This window comes from Capsicum annuum, chromosome 7 (assembly GCF_002878395.1).
Source record: "Capsicum annuum cultivar UCD-10X-F1 chromosome 7, UCD10Xv1.1, whole genome shotgun sequence".
NCBI lineage: Eukaryota > Viridiplantae > Streptophyta > Magnoliopsida > Solanales > Solanaceae > Capsicum > Capsicum annuum.
In genome coordinates this window covers 221,015,586-221,032,237 of record NC_061117.1, presented here as the reverse complement: position 1 = coordinate 221,032,237, position 16,652 = coordinate 221,015,586, and the positions used below count along the sequence as shown (strand labels likewise).

Here is a 16,652-nt window from a genome sequence, read left to right as displayed (position 1 = left end):
TCTACAAAACAAGAAAGTGAACAGCCTGTTATTTCAATTAGTGATATCTACAATTGAATTGATATTCACAACCTCAAACAAAAGCAGAACTAATTTCTTTCTTCTCCCATTGGACAAGTAAGTACCTATATCAAAATTGTCCTAACCTTTTGCTGAATAGTGAGGAACAAATTCGTTGAAAAAATAGTTTCTTTTCTTTTTGCAGCCCAAAAAGGGAAGGGGAGCAAAAGGTAGGGAGGGAGGGAGGGAAAGAAAATCAAATTGTTGTACTGCTTCCCCTATTCCCAGACCCAGCTCTCCGATGTCGCCTTGAATTAGACTTCCTTTCACCTTTTCCGTGCTTTGGAGGTCTCCTTACTGGAGATTTACTAGTAGAACTATCACGAACAGATTTATCACGAACCAAAGCGGGTGGAGGATGACTTCTCAAAACTGTCATGTGAGCCCTCTGCTCCAGTAAATCTCTATGGTATGCCTGCATAGATTTGGTATACACTCTTATACTATGAGAAAGTATCGTATGTACTGAACAGCGAAAATTAAGGCAAATAACTGGCTGACCATAAACAGTGGAGACATGCACGACTAGTGTCTTGGCAAAAAATAGGTTTTGGATACCTGTATTACAAAATTCCGTCTCTCACAATCCAAAAACATGTTGACGTTCCAGCTAACTTTTGCCATCAATTTGTCCCTAACAGTGGAAAAGCTCAATTGGTCCCTTGAGGTAAAACGATCGACTTCATTGAACCACAGACAGGTGAAGAGATTTGTGATGGGAATATGCTCCTTCATAATAACACATCCTTCAGGAACATCTGCAAAAAGTTTAATGAGCTAAGTAAATTTTAAGAGTGAGTGGGCAAATGAACACTAGGTGTAAATCACACCCACCACTAGTAATAGGAAGCTTAGCCTCCGAATATGCAGTTAAACCTTCTTTCTTATAGAAGTCAATTTGGTGGTCAATGGATACATTATCGTACTTCCCTGCAGCTTTATTAGCTTCAGCTTCTTCAAAGACATCAAACCGTCTATAATGTCTTGAAATAGCAAAAGTAGCATTCTGGCGCCACAAGAATCTGAGATAATGGAATAGGAAAGAAGAAACTCATAAAGTTGAAGTAGACGTGAGACTCACAACTAAAGGTATAAACCAACTAAGAGAATGAATCACTTGTTAGGCTGCCATACACGCCACTACAACAAATAGAATATGACCATGTCGAAAAGAAATTATACAGCAACTGGAGAAAAAGATGAAAACTCATTGGCCATTGTCTAAGGGGTGGCATCATGGGAAAACCCTAAGGGCTGGCACTATCCTGCCTAATAAATTCTTACCAATAGTACCCATACAAGAACAGATTCAAGGTCCGACCCACAAATAGAAATGGAGACCATAATGCATTATGGACATTGACCGTTCATCGATCAATACTTCCACTACTATAATCATTTGATCAATACCTAAACTGAGCAGATACAAGTATGTATATTATCTTTTCTTGTATGTATCTTATCGTTCCTTTTTCTCCTTTGGAAAAGCAACCTCATTAATGATAATTACTGCACAGACATTAACATTTTTGAGTATGTATGGGAAAACGAGGAAATTTTAAGTAAAAAGTCAGCAACAACAATCTGGTTTTAGATGATCCAGACCTTCATCGGCTTCAAGCCTCCAACCCCAGTCATAACCCAGGAAATATCAGCTTCAACCCACAGCTAACAGCTTACCACTAGTACTATCAAATGAGTAGCAAAAACTGATGTGCATAAAAGATGAAAATTATTATTAGGAAGCTTAAACGAAAATGAATTAGACCTATTACCAAATCAAAACCATGTACAGTACCTAGCCATTATTAAAAACCTTTTCCCTTTATCACCAATAATTGGCCATTGCTAAAACTTAGTTGTAGCATCTAGCCAAACACAAGGTATTCCAAGTGGCATCCAAGGACACAAGAGACAGTAAACCAAATGTACCTCTCGAGAATCTGGTAGGGATCCACAACGAGCTGAAGCTTTCCATCTATCCAAATAGAATAGCGGACATTAGGGAAGAGCCTATGCAGTAGGAGCTTAGGTACCTGCCACAAATACATCTCTTTCAAGCAAATCATATGCACTTGTTCTACTTCTAATCCACACTTTAACATGAAAGAGTTAATGAAACTATACTCCATGAAAGAAAAATATAATGAAGTCAATTCACATTGATGTCAGATGAATGATAACATATCCTCTATACCAGTAGAAGAAAAAAAGACATTGCATATATTCTATTACCTCTTGGAGTGTTGATCTGTTGTCATCACCATTTGTGAAGAAAAGTTTAGTTATTACATTGCCACAGGGCTTAGGTTTAGTGGTAAGAGTGCAGCAAGTGATAAGCAGTTTAGGCACATGTCACGGGTTCAAACTATGTTGTAGACAAAAAGCATGGTATTTAAGTGGAGCAGGGTAGAGGAGTGGGCCCATTAGCTACCGAGTTTCTAATTGTGCGCCACTAACCCTCGGGGATTTGTCGGTTGTCAAAAAACCAAAGTCTCAACTATTATGGCAATATGGCATGAATCAAAAGATAGGATCCCTCAATCGGCTAACAATCATTTCCAATGAGAGGTGTAAAAGACTAACTTAACAGTGATTATAGTGCTATACTACAAACTGCCACAATAGATACTTAATATTACTAAAAGGCAAGGGTGTATATAACTATGCAAGTTCATTGCTTTTCTTTTTTTTTCCCCTGGTTTCCTACAAACAGCATGCTCAGAAGGTAGTGCCTTTTCATACAAATGCAACATCAAGCACTTGCAAAACCTCAACCGTTTGAAGAAAGCAGATTAGAGATCAAGTTTAATATTTGAAAGGAACTTCAATTAAGATAGGAGGATATCGAAGAAAACTAGGAGAACAAACCTTCCCATTGCGTCTCGCATCAGAATAAGGCACATTGCGAACAAGAATAATCCTCCATAAACCAACCCTATTTCTGCTATCCAAGAGGCTAGAATTCTTCAAGGATGCTTCTGTCTCTTCATCAACAAACATATAAAAGGGAACATTTTCTTGAGCAATTTTACCCGAGTTCTTTGGCTGTTGAATTACATCATAATTTCCTGTAGAGCATTCATGCAGATAGAGGTAAAGGAAAAATAATCACATTGCGGCCTGATACAAATGCCACAATACTAATTCTCCAACTTCTAGAGAAGCTACAAGAGATAAATATCAAGTCTCAAAGGCAACGTTATCTAATCCAATCCAAAACTATTTCAGAAAAGCATTTCCAATTCCATGAGTATTAGACATTGTATCCATTTCAAGGCGCATACATAAGATAGACAAATAAAATCTATAATTGAAACGCCAATTAAAAACAAAACAAAACTCTTTTAGTGCTGGAAAAAAGATAAACATTGCCCCCTATCCATTTTAGTTAAGCTAATTAATTGTAACCAACACCAAATGAACACTTTTTTTCTCTAATTCACAAAAAAAAAATAAAAAAATTGTTCAACTTATATATAAAAATACTACTTTACCTATTATTCATGTATTATCTGTTGATTGTCTCTGGAATATTCAGATAACCAAATCAGACTTTTTAAAATCTTTGCTAATGACAGTGTTATGCACAATTAGGATGGAGAGGATGATATACACCTATGAAATTTTTTTGAAATTGGTAACTGTATACACCTATGAAAATTTTGCTTACCCAATATTGGATTTTGAAAAAATCAAAATAAGCGGTGCAAGCAACAAACTTGTTTCTTAAAAATGGAGCAGATAATATTGCTGGGTGCCAACTAATAAGTGCCTGATTATCTCTCACGCATCAATGTACTACATAACTGAATATCTAGCAAGATATCTCTAAAACCTAAAATATGACACCAATATGACACCATCTTCAGCCATATCAGTATTTCTCTATGCTTATGAGGTTCACAGTGCTATAGATAGATGTTAATTGCCTTGTCTTAAAAAAAAAAGTGCTATAGATAGATGAAAATTCTTGTGGTTTCGATATTGGCTACATTTTCTGATCCTCTTTCATCTTATAATTCTTAGATTTACTAAAGAAAATTAATATTCTACATATTACATAGATGAAAATATGAAGCATGGCTATAGAGTACCAAATATGGCTGATGCAACAATGATGTCATGATATTTCTCCATCTTCTTTAGATCAGCTGCATTGATGTCAAACCCCGTCCGATCACCAGGTCTACAACCTTTGACAAATCTGATCCAAATATATTAGGAATGGAACAAAGAGCAAATACTCACTCTGGAAGGAGAACAAAACACTAAAGCCAACAACAATAAACAAGTGACTGTGTCAAGATGACAAGTGCAACTTACCCGCAATGTACCGTCATTGACTCTTTTATGTCAAAAGACATGTTCCTCTCCACCAAAGAAGGGTACCCACCAAATGCAGAACCCCCGTGAGGTTCAGTCTTGATGGGAATTTGCTCGTGGAAATAAGTTAAATGCTGAAGCCCCGGTGAAGCTGACGGAACTCTAGGCATACGAGCTATTGCTTGCTCCACAGGAACGTAGCATACACGACATGCTGAACGAAAATGAGAGTATAAACAAGATTACATTACTTATGTGAAGTGCTGATCAAAGGAAAGGCTAGAATACAAATTTGTGAAGCTAAGAAATAAGATCAGGTTGGAAACAAGTGAATTTTAAACTTACGCCGAGGCCCAATTCGCCTACTATCACCAGGTGGAGGAGGGGGAAATGCAAAATTTTGACAAGGATGGGGAAAAGCAGTGAAATCTTTAGCCTGTATCATAGCCAAAGCATGGGGAGGAGGCAGCTGGGCCTTATTCTCACCGCATACCATAACCTTCCTGGTTAATAATGCAGATACATGATATGTGTTGTTTTCGAACCTCTCCTTGAAGTCCAATTTGGAATCCCTAGATGCATCATCTGATAATGGCAAAAATCTTGTATGAAAAATCAGGAAATCCATCACATAACAAACTACAAAAGTAACTTCTATACTAAATAAAATACAGCATATCGCTGATGATGCCTTCGCCACTACTGACAAAAAATAAGGCAAGCACCACACCTACCGTACATTCTTTTTCTCTTTTTTAGACATGAAATAGATCGATACTCCAACGATGCTCGAAAGAAGAAAGACAAAGAGTAAAGTTACCATTTCTCAAAAAAGAAAAGACGAAGTAAGAGTCAACTAACAATTCACTGTAAATCTATGACTGCAGTAGTGAGACATACTTGGCGCATTTCACATCTCAACAAGGGATAAATACCTACTTCCTTCGCTACCACCCAACACTTGAAGGAAACTAAATATATCATTTTTTAAAATTTATTATCAAATCAGTACTCCCATTAACAGGTGAAGAGCTTTTAGCTTCACACTTCCAAATAGGAACCCTTACAGAAGACGCTCTAATTTAACTACATAAATTGTAAGAACTAGTTATCCATGTCGTTCCATATTTGTTTTATTATTTCACTAAATTTCACATTGATATTAGGTTACACCAATAGAGATGGTGATTAAGAACAAACCGTCACGCTTCTCTTCAATATATTAGACGTTACAACACCAGAAGCCAACAATAGTAAAACTCCACTGCTCCCATAATACAGTCTAGAAAATGACATAGACTTTATTCTACTCCTTGCAATTACTCAAACTTGTGACTCTAATTCATTTCTCAGTGGACTGCATCCTATGTATCTTGCCCAGGTGTGCTTAAACTTAAAACAAACATTTTCATTTTTATTGGCCGCTTCCTTCATCTATCCACAATATGCATTTGGTCCTGCTAAGAAAAGGTGTGACAGCCAGCCCTGCTCGCAACCCACTCAGGATAATAAAGCTACTAAAGTTTAAACATAAATAGATCCCTATTCTAGATGATATTCCACAAGAAAGAAACCAAAAAGACTTCAGGAAACGGACCTTTATTAACCATGGAAAATCCTACAACAAAAGCCAAGAGTGCAAATACAACCAAAATCAGCATTCCAACCTGCTTTCGTACCAAAAACCTGCAAATAGAGGGAAGCCATTTTTCCTTTTCCCTGAAACCAGAAAGTGATGTCTTTGAACCTTTACGCGAGAAAAACGAATTCTGAGAGTGGTAAACTCCATTTTGTGCCAATTGCTGCAACGATCCATCGCTTCCTGTCCGAAGACCCAATGACCACCCAGTCATTGTTCCTCCAACCACACAATAGCAAAAACAATCATCTCTTTCTTCCTTCTGAAAACCCTTTCATTCACTATACTCCACAACTCTCCACAACGTAAACGTTCTTCTTCAAGGTACAACTCCTAATCACTGTCCACATCAGTGTGAGATCCTCCCCAGACAGACAGACGTACTGAATCAGCGTAAATATCCTTCTTCTTACATAACAAAATGCAATTCTACAGATCGTCTTTTCTGCTTTTGCAAAGTCAAATCAATTGAAAGCCAATTCACTATACCTATAGTATAACAAAAGCACACATCACAAACTAAGTCAAACTCCAGTTAAATAACAAATAATGCTTCCAGAGAAAAAAAATTCTCAATGTTGACGTACTGGATCAGTATAAATATCGTTCTTCTTACACAACAAATGCAATTCTACAGGTCGCCTTTTTCTGCTTTCTGCAGAGCCAGCTCAATCAAAAGCGAATTCACTATACCTATAGTATAACAAAAGAACACATCAAACTAAGTCCAACTCTAATTAAATAATGCTTCCAAGAAACAGGAAAAAAACAAATTCTCAATGTCGCCGTACTGAATCAATATAAATATCCTTCTTCATACACAAAAAATGCAATTCTACATATCGTCTTTTCTGTTTTTTGCAGAGACAAATGACTTGAAAGCAATTTCACTATACCTATAGTAACAAAAGAACACATCACAAACTAAGTCTAACTCAATTTAAATAATGCTTCTAACTCAATTTAAATAATGCTTCCTTTAAAAAGAAAACATCGGAAACAACCTCTCTTCTACTCCTTCGGAGGTAGTGGTATGGATTGCGTACATTCTACCCTCCCCAGACCCCACTATGTGGGAATTTACTGGGTTTGTTGTTGTTGTTGTTGTTAAAAAGAAAACGAATTCTCAATGTCGTGATATCAGTTCTTCTTCAAGGTACAACTCCTAATCACTGTCCACATCAGTGTGAGATCCCCAATGTCGACGTACTGAATCAGTATAAATATCCTTCTTCTTACACAACAAAATGCAATTCTATAGATGTCTTTTTTTCCGTTTGCAGAGCCAAAATAAATTGAAAGCCAATTCAATATACCTATACTATAACCAAAAATTTAAAATAAAAAATTCTCAATGTCATGATCTCAGTTATTCTTAAAGGTACAACTCCTAATCACTGTCCACATCAGTGTGAGATCCCCAATGTAGACGTACTGAATCAGCAGTATAAATATCCTTCTTCTTATACAATAAATGCAATTCTACAGCTCGCCTTTCGCAGAACCAAAATGACTCAAAAGCCAATTCAATATACCTCTACTATAATAAAACAACACAAAAAAATCTCAATCTCGCCTTACTGAATCAGTATAAATATCCTTCTTCATACACAACAAAATGCAATTCTATGATCGTCTATTTTCTCCTTTTACAAGGCTAAATAAATAGAAAGTCAATTCACTGTACCTATACTATAATAAACAAACAAACAAAAAAAGAAACTCAATGTCAACGTACTGAATCAGCATAAATATCCTTCTTCTTACACAACAGATCATCTTTTTCTGCCTTTTGCAGAACCAAATGAATCAAAAGCCAGTTCACTATACCTCTACTATAACAAAAAGAACACAAAAAAGTTCTCAAGGTAGACATACTGAATCAGTGCAAGTATAGCTCTTCTTAAACAACAAATGCAATTCTATAGATCGTCTTTCTCTGCCTTTTGCGAAGCCAAATAAATCGAAAACCAGTTCACTATACCTCTACTATAACAAAAAGAACACAAAAAAGTTCTCAAGGTAGACATACTGAATCAGTGCAAATATAGCTCTTCTTACACAACAAATGCAATTCTATAGATCGTCTTTCTCTGCCTTTTGCGAACCCAAATAAATCGAAAGTCAATTCACTATACCTATACTATAACCAAAAGAACCAAAAAAAAATAAAAATTAAAATAATCACAATGTCAATTTTCGACGTACTGAATCAGTATAAATATCCTTCTTCTTACACAATAAATACAATTCTACCCTTTTGCAAAGCCAAATGAATCAAAATCCAATTCACTCTACCCATATTATAACAAAACAACACAAACAAAATATCAATGTTGATTGTCGATGTACTGAATCAGTACAAATATCCTTTTTCCTACACAACAAATGCAATTCTACAGATCGTCCTTTTGCAAAAGCCAAATGAATCGAAAGCCAATAATTCACTATAATAACAAAAAAATCATCCAAATTAACTAACTAAAACCGCTGATTTAGTAAACTTCAAAATCAATCAAATACATCACGAGAAACAAAATAAATAAATAAATAAATAAATAAATCTATTTCATGAAATTTCATTAAATAAAAGAAAAAATTATATACCAGTAATATGTGATGAATAATGCAGTGGAGAATTCAAATCTGGAGGGGCTCCGGACATAGATCAATTCAAATCAGAAAGCAATTTTATTTATTTATCTATTTATTTTTAGCGAAAATTTGGTGAGTGTTTTAGTAATATTACACACTGGTCTCCCGTCTCAGGCCCAATTATAATTCCCACCCATTACCCGTTCCACTGGCCCAAATCCCAAGCCCAAAGTCCAAACCCGTTTATGACTTAGGTGTTAGGGTTAGAGAATAGGATCCAATTTTCAATCTTCCAATTTTCACTCAGTCTTATCACTTCTCTCTCATTATTCACAATTTTTGCTGAAATCTCATTAGTGAAGCTCAATTTTTGCTGATATTCTGTAGAGACCAAAGACAATTTTTGCTTTTGCTCGAAGCCTCGATCTCATTCTTACAAGTCTTCTTCTCCATCTTCAATTTCTGTCCAATTTTCGATATATTATAGAGATTACTATTAAAAATTTGGAGGACTCCAAATTTTTGGGGCCTAAAGCAAAGGCTTTATTAGCTTTACCTTGAGCCACCCCTGACTGGCTTTGAATCAACGTGTTTAGGTCTTGCAAGTGACTGGTCATTTGAGGAAATGAGCTGCGTTGCCATAAACAGTTCCCATCTAAATGCTTCCTTTCCATCACTTACTGCTCCAAAAAGGACCTCAAAAACGACCACATTATCTTCAATTTATCTCGGTACAAAACTCCCGAAAATCTTCCTGAATGCGGAAGTAGGTGTATTCAGACCACAGCAGCTGTGCAGAACTGTATGCTTATTTGGTGGCAAAGGGAGGGCAAGCAATGACAATGAGGTACAACCTTTTGCAACACCATTCATTCTGTATGTGTCAAAAAACTTTTCTCCCTCCGACCCAATTTATGTGGCCTTGGCTTAACTGGTAAAGTTGCTGCCATGTGATCGAGAGCTCATGGGTTTGAGCCGTGGAAACAGCCTCTGGCCGAGATGCAAGGTAAGGCTGCGTGCTATAGGCCCTTGTGGTTCAGCCTTTCCCTGGACCCTACTCATAGCGGGAGCTTTAGTGCACCAGGCTGCTCTCTTTTTCCGTCTCAGTTTATGTGGCATAGTTGGAATTCCGAGAGTCAATCAAATTTTTCTTTGACCTATTTATTTCATATTCCATTTAAATACCTTAAGTTGTTAATTATTGTGATCTGTAGTATTTTTTACATAGTTATAAAATTTTATTTCAAAAAATTCAAAGTTTAGAAGTTTTAATCTGAAAATTTCAAATGTGCCACATAAAATGGGACAGAGGGAGTAATATCTTTAGCCAGAGGGAATAACTAGTGTGAATAAAGAAATCATGAAACAACCCAAATTGCCCAAAAGCAAGCCCAAGCATGTGGCCGAGGTATTGATGTTTTCTTTTGTAGATTGAGTTTTTTAATTTTGAAACTTATGAAATGCTTCAAGTTTGTTTATTTGTAAACAAAATCCACCATGCCTCAATTTCAAGCTAGTTAGGGTAAGCTATATGAATTTTCACTATCCATCTTGCTCCATTTGAAATTGTTTCACTACAATATCAATAATTTAAGTTCTTAAAATTCGTAGTTCTCTACATTCTTATAAATAAGCAAATCTATGACAAGAAAAAACGACTACTAACAAATGTCAACGGCCTAATATAAGCTTCTGGACATGAGCATTAATACCAGGTAGTTGGTATCACCTATATGAATTTGTTTCTTCAGTTGATTGCACGGGTTCGTCGTAAACATATCATAAACCTCCTCTTTACAGGACTCGGGATTGGGATTGTGAGCTTGCACACATGATCAAAGTAAAGTTTGTTTATTTGTTAAATCCAAGAAGTATTTCCATTTTTCTTGAACGCAGAGGTATAAAGAAAATGAAGCAAAAATTGCACCAATGGTTAGGACAGTTGCCACATGCCGACTGTGAGACAAACTGGGAACATTTCTTTCATGGACCCTCTCCAGGCATCTAACCAACTGACTGATAAGGACAAGATGAACTCATCTAGTTAATTAAAAATATTGTAGTTTACATAAGATCATCCAAACCACCCTCAAACTAATCCAATCAGAAAAGTTTTCCCACTATATGCAGGTGCTTTTGATTTCAAATTTTGAGAAATGGTTATATGTGGTGTGGTTTCTGTTCTACTTTGAGATTCTCCAAAGCCATCTTATTTACGTATCACCAAAAAATAAAAAGAAGATGGTCCAAAGTCACATGCACCTCTAGATATCACCCAAGATGAAAGAGATGGGAAGTAGGTTCTGTCCCCATATTCACTCCCCTTTATTTTCTTTGCACTTTTTGGATCATTTGGGTGAGAAAACTGTCTAGTTAATAAGATAAGTGCAAGGTGTTCTTCCATATTCTTACATGCATATGTAGTATAAACCCATGATGGGCTCTTCTTATGATGCCACCATGGCCCTTGGCCGTGAATTGAGGGGGAACTCTAAAACTTGTGGGTCTAAAATTATCTAGTTAATTAGATAAGTGCAAGGCCATTGTTACATGCATCTTGGTATAGGCCTCAGTTTTGCTATTGGTGATCTTGAGTCTTGGCTGTGAAATAAGGAGAATAGTCTAAACTCTTCAAGAAGGCATAGACATCTTTTATATTTCACTACATAAAGTGTTCCATTGGCAGGCCTTTTGGTTGCTTCCTTGTCTTTAGCAAGAAACATCAACTGGCCAGTTTTGACTCCAGATATTCTAAAGCACAGCACCATTTGTCTGTTACAAGTGCTTTAGCTCATCATCATTGGTTAAACATCATCCTCTAATATTCGGTCATAGTCATTTTCTTTCTCATTTCCACTTAATTTCCCATTTTGTTGCTTGTATTTTCTTTGACATGGAATCGACAAAAAAATTAAGACAGTTGGAAATAATCTAGGAGAATGGTAAAAGAACAGAATGTCTCTTTCAACCTTTCTAATCGCCTACGCTCTTTTTCTCCCTATTCCGCAGTAATGCCATAGTGTAGTATCTAATATCTTACGATGTGGCTTAACAACAACAAACAAAGACAATGCCTCAATACCAAACTAGTTGTATCGACTATATGATCTACTAACACTGTTTCATAAGCTAAATTACTTGATATCATCTTGACTAGTGTTTTAACTTTCACTAAATAAGTAGGTTGAGGAGTGACTAACATTTTGCTGGTTATATGACCTATCATGTACACAATGCTAGTTGGTACACCAACTTTGTTTAGGTTATCTATCCAATATGTTGTGCATGTCATGTGCCCGTTTAATTTTAATTGCTTTAAGAAAACCATAACATTTTTGATAAAGTTAGCTTCTAAGGTTTAGTCAATTCTTTCCTCTTATTTTGATTAATTTTGGGTATTTGTATTTCCTCGTTGAGCATATATAATCTGCTTTCCATTTGACCGTCACATTTATCCTCTCCTTTTATTCAAAGGAAATCTGTTTCTTGTGACAATGTTGTGTGAATTTGTTACAGCATAACTCTTATCCATGCAAAATAGATATATTGTGCTGTATTTTGAAGTCAATAACAGATGAATCTTTTCTCCATTAATACTGATCATTAGCGCGGTTTCTTTTTCATGAACTGCATTGGAATTGAGTATAAAGTAGCTCCAATTCTGTTCAAAATCTTGATTTCAGCAAAGTAAGCTTATGGGATGTTTATTACATGAGAAGATAACACCCCATTTGGTACTACTATCTGTCTAGGCTTCTCCATGGAAAGCTCTTGAGAAAGCCATGGGAAATCTGAAGAAGGAAAAGTCAGTTGAGGATTTATTGAAGCAACAGATTGAAAAACAAGAATACTATGATGGAGGAGATGGTGGTGGAGATCGTCCAGGTGGTGGCGGTGGAGGTGGCAGTGATGGTTTTGGTGGAGCAGAGGATGAAGGCATTCCAGGGATCTTGGATGAGCTTAGACAAATAGTCTTGGCAACTATGAGCTTCATATTTTTGGTAATTTCTCCTTTCTCTCCCTATCCCCCTTCTCTCTAAATTTTGTCCGAAGATATATATGTACTTCTGGAGCTCACTGTTTATATTCTTTACCCTAAAAGGCAATCCTTGCAGCTGGCTGAAATTCAGGTTGCAGATTTACTTAACTGGTGATTTGTTATGCTGCTGGCTTATCCGAAATTTTTTTCTAACTTAACTGAATACCTTTGTCTAGACCATTTCTGGTAAGTTATGGACCAGTTAGAGTCATGGAGTGATGATATAAACAGGAGCAGATTATGATAATCTGTATTGTATGTTTAGCGATCTTTCGCCTGAGCTCTCTTCTGATGAAGAAAATGTCTTGAAAGGGTTTCAAATGAACCACAAGTGTGTGCTTGTTATAGTAATAATTGCACATGAAACAAGTTGGCAACGGTTACTTACTCTTGATTTCTTAACAAGTTGAGAAATCACTGTATTTTCCTTCATTTCAGTATATCTACATAATTGAAAGAGAGGAGATGACAGTGTTCACAAGGGATATTCTCAAGTTTATCTTTCTAAGGCAAAAGAGTATTCGTCTTGGGCGCACAATTGCACGGTGGGAGAGCTACTTCAAAAGCCTGTCCAAGAAAGAAGTAGATCCATATTGGTTGGAAAAGGAGATTCTTAATACCACTACTTGGTATGACAGCCCCACAAACTATAGGCAGATTCTCAGACTGGTGCAATCCGATTCTTATTATTGATATATGAAACCTTTTCAGCTTTATCATCTCTGTGCTGTCAAATTTTGTACTGGTTTAAACAGTTTTTTACTGCCTGTTTGAATAAACAGAAAACAAATTTTGCGTCATCAGTATGTTTCTTTCTGCTTTTTGTATTTGGTGATGAGGTATGATTCAAGGATCATTCAATTAAAGGATATGGTGTTTGATGAAAGGTTAATAGTGTAAGACACGAGAGAGATTTATTGCTACAAGTATCTGTATATTGCTTGTAACAAACGTACAATGTGTGGTCGCTCTATATTTTCATGTTTTAATTCATTTGTCTCAATCTTTATTTTTTCATTTTTTTCTTTTTTTTCAAGCATTATCTTTTTCTTTTTTCTTTCCTTTTTTTAATTCATTTGTCTTCAACCTTTATTTTTCTTTTAATTTCGGTTTTTATCAATTCTCTTTTTTTTCCTCATTTTTCTCAAACTTTATTTTTATTTTTTCCTATCATTTTTTATTTTCTCAATTTTTTAAATTCTTCACTTTTTTCTTAATCTTTATTTTTTTTCTTGCCTTTTTTTTCTCACTCTTTTTTTTAATTTCTCTATTTTGTTTGATTGTTTTTTTCTTTTTTCAATTCTCTTTTTTCCCCTCATTTTTCTCAGACTTTATTTTTATTTTTCTCAATTTTTTTAATTCTTTGCTTTTTCGTGATCTTTATTTTTTTCTTTCTTTTTTTTCTCAATCTTTTTTTTATTTCTCTATTTTGTTTGATCGTTGTTTTCTTTTTTCTCAACTTCTATTATATTTTGCTAATGAATAGAAAATTAGATAATCCGCGAAGGGATCTTGTTTTTTTTTTTACATCAAAGCAAATTTAAGGGCATGAATTATTGTTACGAATTTCTTTGAAAATTCTTGATATAAGTCGTGTCTCTAAGGCGAGAGTTGTAGAATATCATAAATAAAGACATAATGTGGTAGTGTCAACTTTTGTCCGTGGGGTATAATTTATTATTTGAAAATACTTGAGCAAAGTCTTGCCTTTGGCAAGAGTTGTAGAACATATCATAAATGAAGACATAACATAGTAGTGTCAACTCTTGCCCGTGGGGCATAATTTATTATTTGAAAGTCCTTGAGCTAAGTCTTGTCTCTAAGGCAATAGTTGTAGAACATCTCATAAATGAAAACATAACGTGATAGAGTCAACTCTTATCTGTGGGGCATAATTTGTTATTTGAAATTCTTTGAGCGAAGTCTTGCCTCTAGAAAGAGTTGTAAAACATCCCATAAATGAAGACATAGCGTGGTAGAGTCAACTCATACCCGTGGGGCAAAATTTGCAGTTTGAAAGTCCTTGAGCTAAGTCTTGCCTCTAAGGCAATAGTTGTAGAACATATAATATATGAAAACGTAACGTGGTAGAGTCAACTCTTTTCCGTAGGGCATAATTTGTTGTTTGAAAGTCCCTGAGCTAAGTCTTGCCCCTAAGGTAAGAGTTATAAAATATCTCATAAATCAAAATATAATGTGCTAGTGTTTTGCCTCTACAATGTAGTAGTGTCAACTCTTGCTCATGAAACGTAGCTTATTGTTCGAAAGTCGTAAGTATTGCCTTTATAATGTTATAGTGTCAACTCTTGCTCATGAGATGTAACTTGAATGGAAGTAATCGAAGAAAAGAACAAAAATAATAAAAATTGCGGAAAAAAATAAATAAAAAAAATATTAGAAAAAAATAAAAATCAAAGAAAATGTAGAAGTTGAGAGAGAATAGAAAAAAAATAAAGGTTGATGAAAAAATAAATATTAAATAAAAATAAAGGTCGAGGAAAATTTAAAAAGAAAAATAGAAAAAAAATTGTTATAAAAGTAGACGTTGAAAGGTGTAAATAAGAAAAAGTAAGGGTTAAGAAAACTAAAAAGAACAAAAAAAAAAAAAAGAGGAAAGAAAAAAGAAAAAAGAAAAAAAATAAGTTGAGAGAAAAAAATGGAAAAAGTAAGGATTGAGAAAATTAAAAAGAAAAAGAAAAAATTAAAATCAAAGTAATTTAAAAAGAGAAAAAAATAAAAGTTGAAAGATATAAATATGGAGTTATTATAATTATTAGGATCATTTATGTAATTACTCCATTGATTAGTGGTAATTTTGTCTAAAAAAAATATTAGTTAATAGGTAAAGGCTATTTTAAGGAAACTTTTTAATTTGGGGCTAAAATTTGAAAGTCATCCCAATTTGTGTCTATTTTTTAGATTCACCCGTTTTTGAAAGTGCTCAACTTATTTAAAAAATAAGCAGTTACGTGTTTGGATAGAAGTGTTGAAACTGAAAAAAAAATTATTGTTGTGTTTGGTAAACAAGTGTTTTTTGAGTATTTTTTTTTTTCATCAAAATGTCTGAAATATCCTTAAAGCTGTTAATAATATGTAGAGTTAATTATTATTAATTTTTATTTCTAAAATAATTCAAATTAAAATGAGAAAATAGTCAAAAGTCTCCCCAATCTTTACCCCAAATCTCAACTGCACACCTATACTTTACGAGGTCCTATGACCCCCCTGAACTATTTTAAAGTGGAATTATTATCCCCCGAAAACTGACAACCAGTCATTTGGGATGTGGTGTGATGCACGCACCAACCATATTTTTACGCGTGTTTTTTTGTTTAAAATTAATTTTTATTTACTTTCTTCTTCATTTTTATCACTTTTCATCATTTTTTCACCATTACTTTTCATCTCTTTTTCTTTTCAAACTTCAGCAATTTTTCGATGACCTTGAAGTGAGAAATAATGAAAAATACCGAATTTAAAATTTCCAACGATTTTGAATTCGGAAATAATAAACATCGAATTTGAAATTTCGATAACCTTGAAGTGTAAAACAATGAACAATATCAATTATTAAATTTTCGACGATCTTAAATTCGGAAACAACGAACAATACCAATTTCAAAATTTTCGACGACCTTGAAGCCGAAAACAATGAACAATACCGAATTTTAAATTTTTTGATGACCTTAAAGTCGGAAACAATAGAAAATTGAATTATTTAATTCTCGATATTTATTTTGAAACCTAATTAATTTAAACTCATACTCTTTCTTATCTGGGATGAAATTAGAAGTTTGAATTAAAAATATTTAAGATAAAAAATATTTAGATAAAAAAAATAGGTTTTCTTGGAAGGAAAAAATAAACAAACAAAAAAAATAAAAAATATAGCACATAAATAGTATACACTGCCAACAAGCTACTAAGTATACTTAAATTTTTTTTATAATAATATCGTTTGTTTGAATATTATTAATTATTTTAGTAAAATAT

The 16,652-nt window shown here is 34.4% G+C and overlaps 2 protein-coding genes across 6 annotated transcripts; one reads left to right on the top strand and one right to left on the bottom strand.

Moving 5' to 3' along the window:
- LOC107878659 (probable hexosyltransferase MUCI70) lies at positions 1-8,774 on the bottom strand. 5 transcript variants are annotated; one of them, XM_016725734.2, is made up of 11 exons: positions 8,633-8,774; positions 6,613-6,718; positions 5,984-6,514; positions 4,732-4,971; positions 4,387-4,600; positions 4,158-4,267; positions 2,932-3,131; positions 1,993-2,096; positions 895-1,082; positions 619-818; positions 1-475 (listed from the first exon to the last, which is right to left on the bottom strand). In XM_016725734.2, the coding sequence occupies exons 3-11, from the start codon at positions 6,237-6,239 to the stop codon at positions 257-259; spliced, it is 1,731 nt and encodes a 576-aa protein (XP_016581220.2). In that variant the 5' UTR covers positions 6,240-6,514; positions 6,613-6,718; positions 8,633-8,774; the 3' UTR covers positions 1-256. The 5 variants fall into 5 exon arrangements, with proteins under 5 accessions (XP_016581220.2, XP_016581223.2, XP_016581224.2 ...); XM_016725737.2 differs by having other exon boundaries at positions 937-1,082; positions 8,633-8,761; XM_016725738.2 differs by having other exon boundaries at positions 6,054-6,514; positions 8,633-8,761.
- Positions 8,775-8,835: 61 nt separating this feature from the next.
- LOC107878660 lies at positions 8,836-13,459 on the top strand. Its single transcript, XM_047415597.1, has 3 exons — positions 8,836-9,467; positions 12,373-12,621; positions 13,098-13,459. The coding sequence occupies exons 1-3, from the start codon at positions 9,246-9,248 to the stop codon at positions 13,350-13,352; spliced, it is 726 nt and encodes a 241-aa protein (XP_047271553.1). The 5' UTR covers positions 8,836-9,245; the 3' UTR covers positions 13,353-13,459.
- Positions 13,460-16,652: the final 3,193 nt, after the last annotated feature.